This window comes from Lepidochelys kempii, chromosome 7, assembly GCF_965140265.1.
Source record: "Lepidochelys kempii isolate rLepKem1 chromosome 7, rLepKem1.hap2, whole genome shotgun sequence".
NCBI lineage: Eukaryota > Metazoa > Chordata > Testudines > Cheloniidae > Lepidochelys > Lepidochelys kempii.
In genome coordinates, this window is record NC_133262.1 from 73,307,075 (window position 1) to 73,329,775 (window position 22,701).

General features: G+C 39.6%; 1 protein-coding gene across 2 annotated transcripts in view; it reads right to left on the reverse strand.

The window, feature by feature from the left end:
* Window positions 1-22,701, reverse strand: part of LDB3 (LIM domain binding 3) — a 137,683-nt gene that overhangs the window by 27,169 nt on the left and 87,813 nt on the right. Inside the window, exon 4 of one of the 2 annotated variants that reach the window (XM_073353349.1) lies at window positions 12,501-12,576. In XM_073353349.1, the coding sequence (XP_073209450.1) occupies window positions 12,501-12,576 (76 nt within the window). Of the gene's footprint in view, window positions 1-2,655; window positions 2,995-12,500; window positions 12,577-22,701 lie in introns of those variants that run through there. The other variant, XM_073353350.1, reaches the window with a different exon arrangement.

The following is a 22,701-nucleotide window of genomic DNA, read 5'->3' on the forward strand; positions in this document are numbered from 1 at the left end:
GCTACCGTTACAAAGACACTTGAGCTGAGTAATTTCAGGCTGTTTGTACTTTGCTGAGTGCTTAACAGCTATCAAAACAGCTCTTTCTTTCCCAGGGCAGGGTCCACTAACTGTACATGATTTTTCATATTGCCTCATTTGTTTATATGTAAAACAAGGAGGCAGAATTGGCTATACTTTATGAATATGTTACAGCTACTCATACAAAAGCACCCCAAAACCATATTCAAATTCAGAATGAAATCTCAGGTGAGGGTACCATGATAAAAGCTTTAGCTTTGTTATTGGGAGTCTTACACTTAAACTTGGAAAGATTAAATTTTTATTAGTAAATGTCAGTAAATTTTGATGTACACACACACCCTGATGAAAAAAATATTTCCATTAGTAATAATCCAAGTTTACAGCTCGGCAATGTTAGAAAGAAAAGTGCTGCTTGAGAACTTATTAGAGTTTGATTTAAGGATATTTCCTTTGTATATCTTGACACGTGATGTTGACAATTTGTGTTTTAACGGTTATAAGGCTTTAAATTTTTGAATCTCAATGCCTACAGTCATTAAATAACTATTGTCTGACACCCCTGCCCCAATTTACTGCAATATAAAATTTAAAAAAAAAATTAAAATGCTTAAAAATATCAATATTATCCATCCAAATTATAAAAAAATAAAAATCAAATTCTGCCAAGCCTACTTATGGTATGTCTCAGTATATTACCAGCAGGCCACAGATGTGCACCAAGAGGAGCTTAAACTATTTTGTGACAGTGCTTGTGTATATACGTGGGAAGAAGTGGCACATATAGAAAGGCAGTGCTATGAGGTAGGGGGATTACTGTGGAGCTGGTTCAGTGTCCATATTTTGTTTGCCTCCTTAAGCACAAATGGTTCTATTATGTGGCCTGATCCAACGCCTATTGAAATCAATGGAAAGGCTCCTATGTCTTGAGGAGGCAAGAAGGGCTGCATCTGCCACAAATGTCAATGAGTGGCAGATGCAGCCCTATAGTGTGTACTTTTTTGTAATAGAACATAGTAGGAATACTTAGGCAGTTCATCTGTCCAAAATTTACCTAAAGGAAAATACAAGAAGAAAGCAGGAGGTCAGACTAGATGATCATGAGGTCCCTTCTGACCTTAAAGTCTATGAATTGGAGGTTACCAAGGGATGTGAGGAGGCCAAGACAGGGGAGGTAAGATGTGCTACTGAGGAGCTGTAAGTGCTAAAGCAGGTAGAGAAATGACATTTTTCCTCATGAAAAATATAAATGAAAACAAAAGCTTTTTTTGGTCTGTTTCTGTTGAAAAATGTCTTTGAATTTAAGTCTCTTATAACCAAATGTAGATAGCACTTCCGAGTTTACAGCGCTAGGGCTTGATTGTGCTAGTGAGCGCTAGGCTCACTGTCTTGCATCTTGTGTAGTCATTTACACTAATGGAAACTTAGTCAAACTGGTGTAAAACAATATCAACTCAGAATAATAGCATTTTACATCCACTTTGCTCTCATGTAAGTGACTATGCAAGGTACTGGGCAAAGGAGAATCAAGCCCCTATTGTATTTTTCTCCTCTTGCTCTCAGCCCCTCATTTTGTATATTATATTGAGCTAAAGGAAAGCTTTGGTGACTAAATTGTGCCTCAGGGAAGTTTTCCCTTTACCTACCTGTTACTATACTTCTGCATTGTTATTTGAAATATTCTTTTCCTTAATCAGACCTTAATTATCCAAACAGAAAGGCAGACATGGGATTTATTCAGATAAGGGTGCTGAAAATTCCTTATTTTTCCTAAAATTGGGAAACGTGACTTCATTTCAGATAAAGACAGCTTTGGGGTAACTGACTTATAGAGGTTTATTTGTCAATTAGTAAATCATAAATAAAAGTAGAAAGGTTAGAAAGTAACTCTTTCCCATGGCCTTCATTTATTTCAATATTTCTGTAATGTAGTCCAAGCTTGTGGCAAAAATACCTGCCCTGCAAATACAGTACAGCATTGAACAACTTCATATTCTGAAGTCAAACTTGGTGGGATCATCTCTATATCTTACCAGGTAGATAATAACTATTGATTATTTATTTCCACACACAAGTGGAATAGTGCTTAGATTTGAGCTGGAGGACATTCAAACCAAGGGGTCGAACTAATAACAATTCAATTTCGACTTGCACTGGAAAGTGACTACATTGAGGAAGGAGTTATAGAAGTTCACTGCAATAGATTAAGACTGTTATCTTAGCTGCTCCAGGCAATTTCTTTTTAGGAAAGTGTAGTTTCAGATCCCTTTTACAGCAACTTCCATACAGGCCTGTAGCTGATATTCAGGTCAACCAGATTAAGTACAGCAAATTAAATTGGAGAATACCAACACGCTAGTTTAGTCATAGGTACTTTAACCACAGTGTTCCTCCTCATGCCAGGATACCCAGTAGCCAATCTGTAATACAATTCAGGATACCAAAGACCAAGAGTTGTTATGAAATAGTATTATGTGTCCTTTTTGAGGTGGGGAAAGGTTTAATAACTATTTTTCAGGACATCATTAATCATAATTACAAGACAAATTCACAATATAGTAACTGGTTTTATACTTCATTCTTCAGCTAATTACTTACTTACTGAAACACTGAATTAATCACCATGTTACCTACCCTCTAGGAAGTCCACCTTCTGAAGCCCTTCGTTTGAGACTTAATTTATGCATCTCAACCATTTCCTTTAGAGTCTCTGCTGAGTAAAGGCCAATGGGGTTGTTATACTGCCTTGCAGGGCTCAACTCGTGTTTAGGACTACTGCCATCAGTGAACACAGGGCTTAGTTTTGAACCTAGGTCACTCTTTGCAGGTGAAATGTCAGGTGTCACAGACAGAGAGGCCATGGAAGTTCTAACTGCAGTAGTCTTTAAGAAGGAAGAGCTATTTGAACAGCTGATCTCCTGCTTGCTGAGGTAGCCTGAAAATGTTCCATTGGTGGCTAATATACTACCCAAAGGCCCAGTCGCTGTGCTAGTTAGAGGACTGAAGATTGTTCTGTTGCCACTGACTTCCAAAGCAGGGTCCTGTAGTAGCAAACATGCAGGCCAAGAAAAGAAAAAAAGAGCAATCATAGAACACATGCAAAAAGAATATGTCTATATCTATCGCTTTCTGCATATATTCATACACTTGAGACAAATAGATTAGTGGCCAAGGTAGCCAGCCTTTCGATAAAACAGAACATTCAGCTGATCTTCTTTCAATAGGGTGGGACAACACACTCAAGCATTTTTTTTTTAGTTGAAACATACAAGTTAAAATTTAATGTTATTAGCTGAAGATATAATTAGTTCTCATTTGATAGACTATATCTTCCATTCATTCCTATGATAATTAAGGAAATCTGAACGGTTTGAGGTCAGCCCCATTTGAGGCAATAATATATAAGTACAAAAATCTATGCTATTAGCTAGAAATGTAAGACCTAATGTTTCTGAAATCACAGCATTCAATTTCTCACAAACAGTCCTAAAATTAATGAAGTTCGTATACTGCATTGTTCTCATAGGCTCCAGGTCATGCTAATAAGGCCATGCAACATGGTTAGCAAGTAGGCTGAAAGAACTCAAGAAGGTATATTAACCAACAGGTATACTTTCTCTTTTATGCGTGTGCATAATTTCCATTTAAATGAATGGAAGTTAAACAGGCATAGAGCATGAAATTGCACCCTAGGAGTATAATTCCACATCTGTGATTTGGATGTTTTTTTCTAGCTAGGACACTATGGAATATTGTCTTTGTGAGGGTCTCAAGATGCCCTCCCAATATCAGACATATGCAAGAACTCCTGCTGGTGCCTCACATTAGAAGCACATCTTAACTTTCTAAAACCCACTCTAGAAAATAATAGGAAATTATGCGTTTTGTTAAATATAATGTCAATAAATGGTTTCCTACTAATGCTGCAAAGTACAGATTAAATAAGGTTAATACTGAAAACAGGAAATAATGACATTTTCAGTAACACATTCCACACAAAAAATAATCAGCAGATCATAAGAGAATTAGAACATAAACTATGAAAAGGACAATCTACCTCCTCTCCCTATTCCCTCCCACTCAAAAGTTTTAAGCTGGTGCTTGCTATGACCTAGATCAGCAGTTCTCAAACTGTGGGTCAGGACCACAAAGTGGGTCATGACCCTGGGGTTGCCAGGGCTGGCTTAGATGTGCTGGGGTTTGGGGCCAGAGCCAAAGCCCAAGATCCACCACCTGGGCCCGAAGCTAAAGCCTGAGCTCCACCACCTGGGGCTGAAGCTCAGGTTACAGGCTCCCTGAAGTCTGAGCCCCGCCACCTGGGTGGCAGGGCTCAGGTTACAGGCTCCCCGCTGGGGCTGAAGCCCTTGGGCTTTGGCTTTGGCCTCCCCACCCAGGGCGGTGGGACTTGGGCTTTGGCTTTGGCCACCCCACCCGGTGTGGCGAGGATTGGGCTTTGGCTCAGGCTTCGGTCCTCCCTCCTGGGGTCGTGCAGTAATTTTTGTTGTCAGAAGGGGATCGTGGTGCAATGAAGTTTGAGAACTCTAGATCACTGCCTTGTGCCCCTCAGTGCAAATTAACCCCAGGTGTAACTCCACATAAGTCAGTGGGAGTTGAGGGCAGCCAGCATTTCTCAGGACATACAGAGTACCTGGCAGGATGGAATCTTTAGATCCAACTAAATTGCCTATATTTCCATCAAAGTAAATCATTGGCTCACTGTGGTGCATCATAACTAGGATATTGATTTTTGTATTTTCTTTAAGAAGTCTTTCTTTCTGCTAGAGGGAATGGCTGCAAGAAGATTAAAGATGAAGGATCTTACAGAGCAAGAGAAAGATGCTCTGTTTTAACTCTCATGAGCATTTTAAATTTATGTAGTCTCTTCGTTTTCTCCTTAATTTGAAATAAAAGACCATCTAGACCTTAAGAACATGGTTTTCCAATTTGTGTTTGGGAAACCTAATTCGTAAATCCACCACACCAGTGTTCAGCATGTCTTTGTCTTCATAATGCCCAACTTTTTGTGACCCGGTTTTGCTAATAAACCAAAGCTAGTTCCAATAAATCCATTCCCTTTCATCTTTTAGCCTGGTCAATACCACAGCTCAATAGTTCAAACTCTCCTCTTGGAAGGTGTCTTTGTGAGACTTTTTTCTATGTTATGTTTTGGCAGCTCACTTGATAATGGAGTATCCAGGAGCAATCAGCATAATTATTATATATACTACCATAACACTTGGGAGCCCTAGGCATGGACCAGAACCCAACTGTGCTCGGCACACAGAACAAAAAGTGATTACAATCTTAAGTGCATGTACCTCTTGTAAAATGCTTCTACTATACTTAGATTGTAAGGAGAGTGGTCAGTTTGGATGAGCTATTGCCAGCAGGAGAGTGAGTTTGTGTGTGGGGGGGGTGAGAAGACCTGGATTTGTGTTGGAAATGGCCCACCTTGATTATCATGCACATTGTAGGGAGAGTGGTCACTTTGGATAAGCTATTACCAGCAGGAGAGTGAGTTTTTGTGTGTGGTTTTGGATGAATTGGGAATTTGTGGATTTCTTAGGGTATATGTGATATCAACTTGCAATTTATCCCAGAAGCTTAGAGTCCTGACTTACAGCTAGTTTATACTGACCCTGATTCAGTGCTGTAGAGGGGGCACATTTTCCCCACCCCTGTGCATGTGGACACATAGAAGCCATAATTAATAACCACATTCTTGGAAGCATAAGATTGGAATGCCTGTCTGTGTTCCTGTCAGGACTCACATCCCAGGGGAGCGTATCTAAAAAGGGATGTACCTCATGCAGCAGCAAAGGCAAGAACACTGCTCCAGACTGGAGTTCAAGGCTAAACTTTTCAAAGGTCTTGAAGGAGCTGCTACTCAGCGTAAGTCCCTCAGTGACCCCTGGGGGCACTGTGCCCCATACCTATAATGGCTTGCAGGATCATATTTAGACATCCCAAATGTGCAACCCCACTGACTTCTATGGGGTTGCGGAGGGTGTAAGCCTGAGCAGAGTTTGGCCTTCAAAGTGAAATTTATAGAGTGGGTAACAATGTCACTGTCAATGAATATTAGTTACTCGCATAGGGTCTAATTATCCACTGTTATGCTGGCTTTCTGGTGTGACGCCATTGATGCTATGGAAAATTATTATCTTAATAGCATATTTCAAACTACTGCTTTTTACATATTTTGTCCATTTTTTCTGAATGTATTTGTAAATAATCACACACTTCGGTCATTATGTTCTGACCTCAAAAAAAGTCTGCAAATAACCATTGGTAATTGCCTTTTACAGGTTTCCAAGTATCATTAAACAAATAAAAAACAGGATTTTCACCTAATATATATATATTTTTAAAGAGGGACAAATGCACAATCCTTTCTCAAATAATGAGTTACCAATTACATAGATGCTCTCCTTCTGAAAGCTGTACATCCTGGCAGGATGGAAAAATCAAGGTAAAACAAGTACAACAACAATAACAACAGAAGGAACAGACAGCATCTGATGGAGCTAGATCTGTAGGCTAACTAGAAAAAAACATTTTAGAATCAATGAAAATTTAATGTAGGACTCCTTCCCCTCACCTCTGATATAGGGAAGGGTACTGTGGGGGAAAAATATTAGGTGCTGGTAGCATGAGCTCTAGAAGAAAGCAACATTTTTAATCAATAAAAAGTAACCTAATAATATTTGGCAAAACTGTAGATTAAATAAAGGGAAGGTTATCGGAAAGGAAATATTTGTGGGTAAGGGGACAGAAAATGAAGGCTGGTGGGGTTGCCATCCTTTAGCTTTGGGGGGAATTTTGGTTACATTCCTCAAATATTTTCTAGCTAGGTTTCTTAACTGCATATTGGTATTGATTTATTGTAATAGCTCATTTTTGGCATAGGAAAACAGAACTATGTCTTACAATTTACACTGGAAATCTGGGGGCCATGTTAGCATTTGATGTTTTTAAGTTAAGACTGTGGGAATTTTTGGAGACAAGGGGCAATTCGTGGGATAAAGCGGAGAGATGGGGATATGGACTTTCAGCATCAGTATAAATTTCCTAAAAGAACCATTTTCCACTGATCAGCTTATTTGGCTGTTTCCTCTCATGATTGATAAAGTACCTGTTACTTGGTTCATTCATAAGAGTATATTTTAGATTAAATTATTGTTCTGTTTGTTTCAATCTCGTGGCAAGAACATACCAGTGAAGGAAAAATGTATTGCATTTCTGAAATCTGAATGTCAGACTTTTAATAATGAACATCTTTTAGCATTATATCTAATGAAATTATAAGTAGTCAGCAGTGACTAACATTTCCTTGTTCCCTATCTTCCCCCCATTCCACCTCATCAAATTATCCCTCTGGCTGGAAAAATGAACTAACATTTTCATCTATAAAAGTCTGATGCTACCTTTCTGTTGACCAGAAGAGGAGGCTCTAACACTGGGCATTGGCTTCCTCTCTAGAGAAAGATCCTGTCACCTTGCTGAGATCCCTTGCTACGTGGAGAAGTCAGGCAGCTGGATTCTAATTTCCCAGTGTAATGGTGAGATACCACATCAGTGGATGAGCTTAAAAATGATTATGTAGAGGAGAACACGGAACATTTGGGGGTAAAAGGAGTTTATTATGAAGCATTAGCTGAGCCCATTCTTTGTTCTTAGTAAAACATTTTTTTTTTTACTTTCTAATATTCGTCTAACTTCTCTAAGGACAGAACACTTCCCTTCACCTATGGGACAGGAAGGGAACCTCAACATGGGCACTGCTGGCTTCTAGAGTGGGAGATACCAAAACAGTATGCCAATTTGTCAACTTGCTCCACCTTCATTCTCACCCCAAAGAAGTCTCTTTATGGGCACTGTGTGGGGTTAGGTATGTGGGAGTGGGGAGGGATGGGCCAGGATGAACAAGAGCTGACTGAATGAACATTAACTTGCATGGATTCATTCCATGGTGTGAACTTTGCTCTAGTACAAAGGTGGGACTCAAGGGGCATCTGGGTAGGGTGACCCACAACAGGGCACTGTGTTAATGCACTATTGAGACTGCACTGTTAAGCACTCAAGTTAGGAAGTATGATAGGTAATGTCAACTCTGACCTTACTATGCTCTGGGATACAGTCTTTAATTAGAATATTATACCAATTCTTTGCACGTCTACAGGAATGATTTCAGTTTTTAGAAACATGAATTAATTAATTTAGCCTTACAACACCCATATTAAGAAACTAGTTGTTACTATCACCACTTCACAGACAGGTGAACTGAGGCACAGAGAAATTAAGTGACTTGTCCAAAGTCACACAAGCAGTCTGTGGCACAGTCAAGAATAGAAGACAGATCTCCTGTTCTGTGCCTTATTCAACAAGACCATCATTCCTCCAACTATGATTGCTGGTTATTTTAGATACATGTTTATAGTGTTGTAGAATACACTATTCATAAACACAAGGAGGCTCAGATTCTGACTGGGACTCTTTGAGAGCTACAGTAATAGACATATTAATTAATAATTTTATAGTGTCTTATTTCATAAATAGTACAGAATGTGATCATATAGATAAACACTATATCATAATGCCTATATGCAAAAGGACAGAGTTAAGGCTATGTGTTGACCCTTACATTTCATATTTCTTTACTTGTAGATGCTTAACTATGAACCCTAATGTTGCATGAACAAAGAGCATTTATGAACCTTTAGTTCAATTCTCTGGAAGACTCCCCATCTCTCTTTCCTCCATTTTGAATGACTTCTAATCACAGATGTTCTCAGTCTTGGATATATCATTCTATTCTTTCAATATTTCATGCCTAGAGCTGCGCAAACAGCTTCATTGAACTCTCAAATGATTAATCTTGTTTTGAATTGTTTGGTAAGCAAAAAGTGTAAACTGTGATCCAATCAAACCTTTGTTCCCTTCAGCAGCCACGGAGCCCAGTTGATCTCACGTATCACACAACATTCACACAAAAAGCATCAGCTCAAAACACAGATTAGCTGAAGAAAATGAGGAGACAGTGGGCTTCACTGGGGATGCGGGAGCATTCCTATCAAACTGAAAAAAAACATGTTGAGTGTGTCTTTCAATAGGCTGAAGTTGCACCTAATATGAGTTCTTATACTAAAATATAATCAGCTGCTGACAGAAGTTGAAAAGAAATACATGCTTGCAAATGAGCAGAAATTACAACTGGGTCAGCAGAAATAACATGTATGGTTTATATCAGCCACTGAACTTGTCTGCGCATGCAAGAGTTCTTAGCTGCATGCATTATCCCTGACCCAGAAAGACTACCCTTACAGATGAGAGAACAGCTTGGCAATGACGGTTTTATAATGTAGCCACTTGCTCTCTGGGAGCTGAAATGAAATCAAACTAATTTCACATGGGCCACTGCAGTAGCCATCAGATTCTAACACTACCCACCTTAACTGGAGCTAGAGACCTAGCTCTGTGTCCCATTGACAGTCTCCCAAACCAGCCAGTCCCCCAGTGCTAAGGCTATTCTAAGATGGTTTTTAAAAAGTAACAAACTAACTTTATTTTAACAATATATTTACTGTAACATACCTGACCTCAACATACATGGAATCCTAGTTTACATCAGTAAGATTTTTTATACCATATTTGAGATCTCTGCTTTAATGATTCAAGACATTCATGCTCCCACCGTAATTCCCTCCCAATACATGCTTAAAGAGGACTCATTTCAGCTACTGAACTCATTGACAATTTCCCTCTGCATGAACCACACGTGATCTGGCATGCATCTACTGCAGTCCTCCTAGCCCAACATGAGAGAGACTGAACTCCCTCACAACCTCTGGATATACATCTGACCCCCAGTCACCTTGCTCTAAGACATGCATCATCATTCCCATCCCAACTGTCCAAGTCTCCCAGAATCCCTGAACAAGCACCCTAAGCTGACCTCCAACTGTCACTTTCTTTCCAGTATCACCTTGGACAAATACCATGACCACCTCTGAGGTGTAAAACTCTCTCAGTCCTGCCAGAAATACTACCCCAACAACATTTCCATTCCTAGCTGCCACTAACCATACACCATACTCCCAGACAAGAGATCTAGCCAACTTGACCCACAGCTCTGAGAAATCTCCAGCACACTTGGAAATGGGATAGGACCCACATCCCAGCTCTTTGAAAAACCCCTAGCAAACACCAGAAATAATTCTACATCCAACCTACTCCCTTACCTATAGAATGTTCAGTTTTAAGGTGACATGTACCTAGAAACTAAATGTCTGTGCTTTGGCAATAACACTCTGAAGGGCTAAAACAGAAAATACAAGTTGAACTGACACTCCAGCAACTATATTAAAGATATCTTTATGACTTTTTTTAAACTAACAATATTTTAAAGAATTGATCATATGTATTTAACCTTCCCCCTCCCCCTTCTTACATATTTACCAGATAGAAACACCTTTGGTAAGATAAGTGACTACTTAGGAGGTTTTTAAATTGACATTTGCCAGACATGGAGTATAGTTAATTACTGAGTTATCAAAATGTGATCTCTTGAAACTACAGCTTGCCCATTAATGAGCAAGCTCTGGAGCTGTGCAGGTCTGTCACATCCATGCAGATGCTCCTGGGAGTCAGTGTGTCACGTAGAAGCCTTGGAGAAGATCCAGTACATGAAGAGATGAACAGTTTACAAGGTCACTCAGGCTGCTTTGGAGGCTAAAAATTCTCTGACAATTTCCTTTCAGGGAAATACAGAACAAAACACTCCCTACTGGGCTGGCAAAGTGGGAGACAGTTCTAAACAAAAGAATGGAACATTCTTCTTTTCCATGAAAATTCATAGTGATATTCCGTATTTCCCCTCCAATAACCTTCTGTCCCACAGAATTACATTCTCACCTGGTGAGCCCCATAATATTCTAGTATGAGAAGAGGCAGACATTTCCATCATCTGTCTGGATGAAGCAAATGGACATACACTTTGACGCCTCTTCCTTTCCCACAGTGCCCTCTGTACTCTTCAGAAAAAAATATATAAAGGGGAACAGCTCCCTGCAGGATACATTTTAATATTTCTTCTTTCCCTGCCCAAATACCCATAAGGCACTGACTTGACTCAAAAATGGCCAAGCAGGTTCCTTTCAAATAATTAATAAATAAATAAAAGCCAAACATTTCGCCCCAAGTAGATATCTTCTATGTTAGTTTCAACATGTCAGCAGCTGCTGCAGGGAAGACACAAATCTCCTGAGCTCAGAATTTGGAATGCACAGTATTTATAAGAAATGTTTGAAGTTGACATGTACACTCTGTTATTGATTTGGGATCTGAAATGGTTTGTCTTGTTTCTTATTTTATGTCATTGGGTGTTTACGTGTGAAATTAGTCCTCACAGTGTAGGTAGGATTGACAATAGGGACTGCACTTCCCTGTTTATCCAATCAATAGGAATAAAGCCTGGGCAATGGTAGTCCAAATTTCCTCCACACTGCTCTGCCAATGCACTACATAGAATCATAGAAGTGTAGGACTTGGAAGGGACCTCAGTAGGTCATCTAGTTCAGTGCCCTGCACTCAAGGCAGGACTAAATAATAACTAGACCATTCCTGACAGGTGTTTGTCTAACCCATTCTTAAAAACCTCCAGTGATGGAGATTCCACAACTTTGCTAGGCAATTTGTTCCAGTGCTTAACCACACTGACAGTTAGAAAGCTTTCCTAATGTCCAATTTAAACCTCACTTGCCACAATTTAAGCCCATTGTTTCTTGTCCTATCCTCAGAGATTAACTGGAACAATTTTTCACTCTCCTCCTTGTAACAACCTTTTATGTACTTGAAAACTGTTATCATGTCCCCTCTGCATATCAGACCTGGAGGAATAACCTCTCATATCTAGGGATAGGAAGATACACAATTGCAGCCATTCATAGTCTCTGGCCACCCTACAGAGACTGCAAACACAGTTGCTAACTAGACAGCATATGCTAGCGGTGGTGATGGTTTTTAGACATCTATATCCTAGGAGATGGACTTAGTCCATGAAACCTGAGCTATCCACTTTCCTCATCATTCACTGTTCGTCTTTACATTAAGTTATCCTCTATTTTTTGGTGTGACGTTTATTAACTGACCTGACAAGAAGGCACAGCTACCAATAAAGCTTGTAAAATGCCCTAATGTCATCTAGTCTAGCCAAGTCAACACATTGTCAGTTTTAGTCAATTTTTAGCTGAGCTGAGCCATATGATAATGGGGTTTTTCCTCAAGTGCTTTGGGAAATGACTCTATATTTTGGGAAGCTTTGATAGGCTCAGCTACCTATGCCTAGAAGAGAACAGAATAAAAAAAAATCAAAAATGCTCCAGGTGCTCGGAGAGGATTAGACCGGATAACGATTTATGTTTATGTGATTTATGTTAGAGTCAAATAACAAGAAGCACTAAAGAGATAATGTTACATACCTTCTGATGGGCAATTACAGGCCTGGGAGAGTCAACTTTAGGTGTAGCTGTTGGAACTGGAGCTGGGCGTTTAGATCTGGGGATCAAAACATTCCAAAAAAAGATTAATAGTCAGAACAACCTCACCTCCTATTTTTTTAGATCCTTTCAAACACCTTTTATATCGCACTGAAAAATTATCCTTTATCCAGAGTGAAAGCCATATGTAGAAAGCCATATCTAGCCTCTTGTCAAACACCAACCTTCTGTCTCCATCAATAGGCAAGATCTTCCCTTCTGCTTTTAGGGTAGGATTGCCAATTTTGGTTAGAATCATAGAATATCAGGGTTGGAAGGGACGTCAGGAGGTCATCTAGTCCAACCCCCTGCTCAAAGCAGGACCAATCCCCAATATTTGCCCCAGATCCCTAAATGGCCCCCTCAAGGATTGAACTCACAACCCTGGGTTTAGGAGGCCAATGCTCAAACCACTGAGCTATCCCTGGACATAAAAATTGATCTTTAATGAAAGTTTAATTCCTGGAGACTCCAGGACAATGTTGGAGGGTTGGCAACCCTACTTTAGAGAGATCTTGGAAATCTGAATTAAACTTATAATTTTTAGCAATGCTGACAGGCCAAAATATTCAAAAGTGTCATGAGAGATGATTTTGGGAAGCTTCAATTTTTGGGTGCCTAGACCTAGATATATGGAGCCTGATTGTCTCGGTGCTGAGCACCCACAATTCTAGTTGAAGTCAGCCTAAGCTGGAAGTGCTCAGCACTTCTGATAATCAGGTCCACTGTGTCTTAAGATGCACATTCTAAACTTGAGGCATCTCAAAATCATAGGACACTTTTGTAAATTTTGACCTTCAGCATTATGTACGTGAACAGATTTTTGTTACTGACAGTTTAAATTAATGTAGTGCTTCTTCATACAATGCACAGTCAACTCTTTGCCTGAACTTGCTGTGAAGGCCAAGACTATAACAAGGTTCAAAAAAGAACTAGATAAATTCTTGGAGGATAGGTCCATCAATGACTATTAGCCAAGATAGGCAAGGATGATGTCCCTAGCCTCTGTTTGCCAGAAGCTGGGAATGGGCGACAGGGGATGGATCACTTGATGATTACCTGTTCTGTTCATTCCCTCTAAAGCACATGGCATTGGCCACTTCAGAGGACAGGACACTGGGCTAGATGGACCATTTGTCTGACCCAGTATGGCTGTTCTTATGCCATATTACAAATCCTCCTCTCTTCCTCAGAGAGAGACTGTGGGCTTCATTTTGGACAGTGCACAGTTCACACAAGAATTAAGGACCATCACAACCACACCACCTTCTGCTCCATCTGCAAGACACATTTTTTTGACCTGCCTTCTCTAACATAAACACAGAGCACCGTACATTTAAAAACAAAGCCCTACCAAAATAAAACTCCGCACTGCACACACACACACATTCTCCCCCTAAAGAGAGCATAGGAGAGAAAATGAACCACATTCAACAGATATTAATTATGCCACTTAATTAATTGCTGGAAGGTGTTCAGAAGCTATGTAGAAAGGGGTGGTATAAGAACCTAGATAGGATAGAATAGAACAGCTCAGTGAAATCTTCTGCTCAATGAACAGTTGGTGGTCAAAAAATATAACAGAAAATTCTGGAGTGTGCCAAAGATGGAATAAAAAATAATACTGTACTGCCATTATACAGATCAGCATTATGTCCTCACGTGGAGTACTATGTGCTCCCTTATCCACTGAGTATCTTATCTGGTGCCCATGTGTGAACTATGAATGTTTGTTTCAGACTTAGTGAGCAGTGCAAACATTTTATGTCAATTGCAGAGATACAGCAAGCAGTCATAAACCACACACACATCCCTTTGAGGCTCCTCTGGAAAACATGTGTACTGTAGCAAAGGGATTCACTGGTTAAACTGCGCCATCACTTTCACCATTTATTCTCTTTTAGTTGCCACCTTACCATAATGGATGTCATTAACATGCTCTATCATCTGTTCCACACATTACTGAAATGCTTCATTTGTCATTCATAATGCTGCCCAGCTGAGGCTTTTCTTTCACATTAACTTTGCACAAGCTTTCAAGGCACCAGCACCACATTAAAATAAAAAAGGCATCTAGATAACTGTGCACTCAACAACTACAGCTCTGACGTTTATCAAAGAACACAAATACTTGCTGGATTTAGCATAGTTGGAGCTGGACAGGTGGGATAGAAGAGGTGAAGTCCCTCAATGTAAACGAAAACTCATGCATTCACAGAGGGCCATTGTCCTTCAGAGAATGTCTAAATTCAGAGGTACTTTCTTCCTCAAACCCCTCATTGGATAGTCAAGTCCTAGTAATTACGTTCATGACTTGTTCTATTTTTTAAAGTGAATAAATTGCCATTGTACACTTGTGTGTTGAAGATGTGGGGGAAATTATTGTTGACCTGACCCTATCCCATTCTGCATCAAGATCTATGCACTATATGCAACATAGGCAAGAGCGGTAATGCAAGAGGCCTACAGGCCTGCATCCTGTAAGACTTAGCTTAAGCTAAGAGCATTTGCGTATGCTGGGCTGTGGCATTTGACCCAGATAACGGACTAGGCCAACCTCTAGCTAGAAAAGAGCCAAAGGGCCTAAAGTCCCTAGCTGTCCATAATATGCACCCCCCCCCAACCCTGCAAAAGTCCCTTGACAAAACGCTGCCATGAGCAAACCGCAGATCTTGATAATAACGAAGTGCATCAGCACAGTGCTAATCATGAAACTGTTTTATTTTATCTCCTTATAAGGCTTTATTAACAATGCTTGAGTGATAAAAAAATAAGGAAATGTATCATTTGGCTTGGATTTGAAAACCTATATAAGGCTGGTATTATAGGGGCAGGACAGAGAGAGACTAGGGTGGCACCTGTGTGTGACCATCTCTATCTCCTTCTCCCGGCATGCTTGTATTCAATAAAAGACCTCAGGCTGTTTGAAAAAAACAGATGGTGTGACTCATTTTCCACAATCAAGTCTAAAGTCTACTCCATCAATGGCAACATTATTTTATTCATAGTATTTCTTCTTACTTGTTCTATCACAGAATCACACAGAAAGAACGGGTCACATGTTTACAGTTTTTCTCTCCATGAGATGCACTAAAAACATGAGTTCAGTAGCTCTGGATCATTTATCCTTTGCTTTCACTTCTGCCATCAGGTTCAAGTGGGGGCCACAGACAGATCATAGAGAGATCAGTGTAGAAGGTGAAAGACTAAGTTATATTTTTGAAAAAAGTCTTTTTGGATTCCCAGATCAGTCAGGGTGATGTCATCTGCACAAGGAGGGATGCCAGTTTTGGTTGGACGTGTTCCTGGAGGTTTCATCACATGACATTAATCTTTAATTATTGGAGACTCCAGGACAATCATGGAGGGTTGGCAACCCTATGCACAAGGCCCTCAAAAGGGATCTGGGCAGCACAGTTGGACAAGGTGGCCTCCACATCTCCTATGTATAATTCATCTTAAACCAAAATTCCTCCTCCCTTTCATTTATAAATCCTGAGATAAGGATCCCAGGTTTCCATTGCAACTGCCATTGATGACATTGCAAACAACTAACAGAAAAGCGTAGGTATTCTGGAAAAATGAATGCATTAAGAAATACTTGATGTGAAAGAACAATCTTATTCCCATCACCTAACAGGTCTTGTCCATCTCTACTGTCAAATGACTCCTCCTTTGCTTTAGGTAAGTTTGGAGTCTGCTTCAACTAATGCAAGGTGAACATCTTGCACTTAAGGCTTATCTGGAAAGTGAGGGAGGAACTGAACTGAGAATATTTAAAACAATTTCTATATGTCTTATGGCTCCCACGGGAGTGACACCAAGAGTCACTCTCGCCACCCCCATATTATGCTTTGTTTGCACTTTTCCACCTTTGCTTCCTCCAGGCCCTGCATTGCAGAAACAATTCTTTCTTTATGAAGGGAGGTGAATGGGAATTTCCCGAATAGCTCACTGGTGCCATCCTTACACTGGACTAAGGAGTAACTAGAGTGACATGAGGTGTTCTGTCCAGTAACCATAAGTGAACAGCGCTTTTAGTCCTTGCTGGCTCACAGAATAAAATGCTGGCCTCAATAATCAAACGTAAGTCTCTCATGCAGTGATACAGAACAATAACCGTAGTGCCACTCAATGCTTTCAAATATAAATGCATTTGTAATTTTGAAGTCTATACTTACATTCCATTAAATATTTGGGATCCCAGGGGTATATTATTTGTTCATTACAACTGTGCATGGAACAGAAGTCCAGTTTTGCAAATGACTGTGAGATTTTGAAATCTGGCTTTGTTCCAAAATTGGAGTGAAAACCAAAAATTCTGAAATTCTCCATGAAGGAAAATCCCCCAAACAAACTCTTTCAGGTCAACTGAAAAGATTCATGTTGACAAAATCATTTTGTTTCATTTTAGACTTTTTTATTTGTTTGTTTTGTATTATAATTAAAGCTAGTTGAATAAGTTATTTTTTTAATTTGCTGGCAGTTGTGAAAAAACTATTGGTTTAGGCTGAACTGAATCTGAATGATTTTTTTTTTAAATTTTCAGTGAATTGAAAAAGTCAACAAAACATCAATTTTGGGTCACACAAAATGTTTCATTCAACATGAGAGATTTTGCTTCTGAGCATTTTTAAAGACTAGATTCACAAAACAGCCAGAGAAGGAGCAGGAAGAGGTGGTTGACTTCCTTATAATCTTTAGCCCAATGGTTTGGGCAGTCACCTGTAAGCTGGGAGACCTAAATTCAAGTCCTGCCACCACATCCCAAGTGGGCCAAGGTTATAAGTGAGGCACCACCACCTGCTCTTGCTGCCATTTTGTGAATGGTGTCTTATCCCCTTGTAAATCTAACCCAAACAAGGATGGGGCTTTTTGGCTTAAACTACTCTGAAAATTTGTGTCAAATTCACAAATAGTTTTCCATTGACTGAAACTGCCTTTTTGGCAAATTAACTTCTTGTCCAAACATTTTTTGTCCAGCTCTAATTATAATACACATTTTAAAAAAAATCTAAATTAAAAATTATTTCAAAATGAAAAATCAAAACATGACATTGTTGGAATCCCGCCCCACCCCAGTTGTCTTACCAAACCAAATTCAGGCAAAATCAACTCAACTTCACAAAATGTTTTGATTTGGCTGGAATGGCATATTCCAGAATACGGTTCCACCAAAGTTTCCCTGACCAGCTTTATTGCCTAATATGTTGCAAAGGAAGGAGGGAAAGTTAAAAAATATTTGCAGTTTTTTGTTTATCTTTTGTCTAAAGTCTGTAACTGTGTGTGTAAATGTAAAGTCACACTCTTTTAACTGAGAACCACCAACCACTGGGGTAAAGTTTAGTGCACTGGATGTCAGCTGCTGCAGGGGTAAAGTTTAGTGCACTGGATGTCAGCTGCTGCAGCTCAGCTACTAAACAGTATTAAATATTCACCTTCAAGACAATGCTGAAATCCATACTTTTATGAATAAAGGACTCCATGGGAACCAAATGTATTAACAAAAACTACCCACATAAGAACGGGTTGCAAGATAGGGCTATAATATGTCCGTATAATGTGTGTCCTTTTTAAGGGGAGGAAGATACTGTATATGCAGAGTGATGACAATCTAACAGCGAGTAGCTCTTTTCCATTACTATGTACCATGATCCCTGCTGACCTTTAAAAGGAAATGGTCCTTGTATATTTCATAATTTTGACAATGTTTGCATTGCTTTTTCTTTGTTAACCTTTTGGAAGGCTGAAATTGAAACGGGTTTTCTTACGGAAGGTTTTTTCCTTGACTCCACTGTGTGTGAGCACTATCTTATAAAGTGTTGGGGAATCTTTCAGCATAAGTAGGAGGTATTTATTATAACTTACATTTCCTTAGTGCTTGAGATATTAAGAGGATAGGCACTATAGAAATACTTCAGCTTAGAAAGCATTTTACAAATCACTGATACCGCACCACTGAAATGCAACCACTGGCAGGCTGCAAAATAGTGGAGGGAGCAGAACTGGACTTCTGACATTCTTTGCTTTGAAACAAACATATCAATGGCTTTATTTGTGAAAAAACAAGAGAAAGAAGAGGGACAGGTCAAATTTTAGGCCTGTTGATCCCTACTGTCCATTTTATAAATGTTAAAACCAATAATCGGTCAGTAGAGCCTTAAAGTGAACTAAGAGTTATATACTTACTGTGCCAAAAATAGAAACTTTGTCTTTTTTTAAAGATTTACTATAAAGTTTAAGTATTATGCTAGTGACACTATTGTCCAAGTTCTCAAGTACTGTATGGAGTTTTAGTTAAAAAAGCTCCACTGACTTTAAGAGGGATCATAAAGGCAAATCCTTCCATATCTCTTTGAATATTTCACAATAGATTATATATTATTTCATACATAAGTGAGGTAAATTTTGAGCTGGGCCAAGAGTACCAGTTTGTGGGTATCACCTATGCCTGCAATAAAAATACAAAACTCAAGACTTGCACTAACAATTTGCATCTGCAGCTCATTGCGAATGCAAACATTGGCATTTGGGTAGATAACTATTTGATTTGTAAATTATTTGTCTGTATTATGCTATATTTGGCTGGATTACAAATCAGGCAGTTATCCTTCTAAGTGTTAATGTTTGCACCCACATGATATATGGGCACAAATTTTTCATGCATAAACTGTGTCCGCAAAAGAGAGGCCAGCCAAATACAACTGTATAAAAATGGACACATTTTGGAATGTCTTTTCTCTGTCTTATTTCAGAAACAAGAGGGAATGCTGGGGGATCCAAGAACATCCCGCATGATGGGAGGAGATGTTATGGGAAAAAGGTAAATGGGAAGCTGTAGGGAGCTTGGGAAAGCCTGAGAGGAGAGGAACTGCTGGGGTAAATGTGGGAGATTTTTGAGTGATGATATGGATCAGGAAATACTGAAGCAGCCTCCCCACTACTCTGCTCTTGTTCCCATTAGGCTTTCTATTCCTTTTCCCAAACAGCCCATTGCCTTGTGTGTCCCTCTTTAACTATTTCCCTCTCTTCTGCTACTTATGCATCCCTCATCCTCTCTTTTGTCTCTATCTTACTGACCCCTTCTTTTGTTTGCCATCTCTATTCCTCCTATATGGCCTCATCTTTCTTGGCAGCCAGATCCTGGCGCAACCAACTGTAGCTGCTGCCTCTTCCTCCTCCTAGCTCCTGTGGGCTGGCTTGGATCAGCAGGCCTAGCAACAGGAGCTGAGGATGAGAGACAGCTTAACTACCTGAAATCCCTCCACCACAGCAACACCCAGTGGCCACAAGAAGAAACTGGAGGGGAATCTCTGCATGACAGCCCAGAAGGGCTGGGGGGAGACATGCAAAAGCTGACAAATGCCAAAGGGTATCATACAAGATACACTACACTTGGTATCCCTAGTCAAGAAGCTCCTGAAAGGCCTATCTTCCAGCTCCACGGTTTCCTTTCTTGCTCTCTTCTTATTCCTTTCTGTGCCCTATTTTATTCCCAAACTATTTCCAAACACTTCCTCTCCTTGCCTCCATTGGAAATGAAAGTAACTCCTGAAAAGACAGCCTCATCCCAGTAACATTTCCAACAGTTAAAAAATCATGTTCATTTTTTTCATTTTATAACTTTAGGGACAGATCCTCAACTGGTGTAAATTGGCATATGTGAACTGACTTCACTAAAGCTATGTGAACTTACACCAGTTCTACATCTAATTTTCCCAAAAGAATTACGTAGATCACATTAGGTCTGGGATGAGCTACCTTTAACATTCAATCACCAACTAGACTGTCACTTGATACATGTATTTATTTACTACAGTGTTACAAAACCTGGTGGCTTCACTATATTATCATACAAACCCCTTCTGCTTTGGTTCTCATTGCTTTGCTTTGCATCTAACCACCATGTTTTATCCAGTTCCTAAGACAAAAGGATACGTCAACCATACATCAGTCCAGGTTTACTTGAAACATTGGCCTAAGATTGGACATCTTCATGAATCTGATCTGAAGTTCAACTTTTAACTTAAATCCAAATTAGGAGAGTTTCATTAGGCTTCTGGTTTTATTACAGAAGTTTTACATGGCTTTTCTGATTACCTATGCTAATTTAATTTGAAGAGAGTGGTATTTAGAAATGAATTACATTTAACTACATTAAAAATGTCTGTCTTTGGGAGTGGGAATAGGGAATCTTTCTTCCCTTTGCACCCTCCCACAAATAGACATTTCCTTACACCATTACTGATCAGAGGACAATGACATTTACCTCAATCCTTCCTTTAAAATACTGGCAGAAACATTAAGATGAATAAAACTCTGCTGCCTTCAGCACAATGCTGCAAGAATTTAGGGAGACATAAACATAAAATGGAGACTATTACTCTCGCAATGGGTAATGAACTAGCTAGGATGTATTTGAATGCTGTGCAGAACTCTGGTCACACTGCTATAGAAGAGGTTATCGTAGAAATTAAGGTGGGACAGCAAAGGGCAACCACAATAATATAAGCAGTCTAGGATCTCAGAGCCTGATCCTGCATGCCCTCCAAACACACAGTCTCCACTGAAATCTTTGGTAGCTCAGCGTACAGGGGGCTTGCAGAACTGGGCCCCAAATTATTAAAAAAGATTAGAGAAATTACTTCTACATTCATTATTTAGGATTATAAATGGATATTAAGAAGGAATCCAATTAAAGTATACAGGGTATGGAAAGATGTTCAGTTGGGGTAGTGCCGTATGCAACAACAATGGAACAAAAATTGTGAGCTATGGAAGGGTCACAGTTTAATGTAGGGGGAAAATATTAATCTCAGCCGTGCACCGCCACCACAGTGATAACAGCTAATAGAAGGAGTAATTTAAATCATAAGCCCTTTTTGTCAGGGTCATCTTTTTGCTCAGTGTTTGTACAGAGCCTAGAACAGGGTTTGTACAGGGTCCTAGTCTATACCGGGCACTACTGTAATACAAACAAATAATCATAATGTGTGAAGAAACAGATGTAATAAGTAGGAGTGAGGATTTATAAGTATTTCAGAGAAATCATAGGGATGAGAAGCAGAAAGATCTCCCCAGTTTCCTAGTATAGAAAAATCCCCAGCAGGCACAAAACCAGTACAGCTGGCTCCTACACAGTTTCTCCTGAAAGTCCTGGCACAAGCGAGCAATTCCTCACTGGCAAATAGCCTCTTGGGGCCAAAGCCATCAGAGATAGATTATAGCAACCCCCATTCTGATCTAAAGTAAGCTGGGCCTGGCCTCCAGAATCATGGCGTTACAACCAAACCTTAAAAGCATCTAGCCTATTTCAAAAAGGTAACATAAGGCACAAGAAAATGTAAGATCCAACTGACAGCTTTCTATGCACACACAGAAGCTATAATGCTGCGGTTCCAAAGGAATTTCTAATCACTGGCTAACAAAGATGGAATCCATTTGTCCCTGTACCTCTGTTTGTATCTCATTAACTGCAGGAGCAGTGGTTAGGGTGCTCCCAGCATCTCAACAACCAATTGCATTCTTCAATATCCTGTGGCTTTTAACACATAATATTTATTTAGCTGATTTCATTCTAATTTCTACTTGGAATGTGGACATTTCAATGTACTCTGGAGGCTTTTAGAGCATTTATCCTTGGTGTATGTGGGGCAAAAAAAGTTCACTAATGTGGATAATTATGTTATAGCTGCACTTCAGTTAATCCAGGGCCTTTGAATTCTTTCTCTGCTTCCAAAATAGAAAACATGTCAGAATGAGATCTCCATTCATTCCTTTCTTCATCAATTCTTCTAAATGTTCAAACAAGGGTAACTATTGTGTATTCCTCTGACAAAGCCAAACACAGACTGGTATTATTCTACCAAAAGAATAATTAACTATTTTCATGGTGAATTTTTAGTACTCTTGAAAGACAGAGATAAAGAGTGGCAGCTAAAGTCGTCATCATGAACACAGTCATTGTGTAAACGATGCACCTCCATCTTACTTTGCAACACTCCCTCCTGTTCCAACCCTTAGCTGCTCTTTGCAGAGACTGCACTAACTTGAAACCAGCAGCCCACTTTTCACTCATGCTCTATTTCAACTTCTATCCCCACAGGTGCAATACTAATAATTATCTGTGCTGATTCTCCCAAAC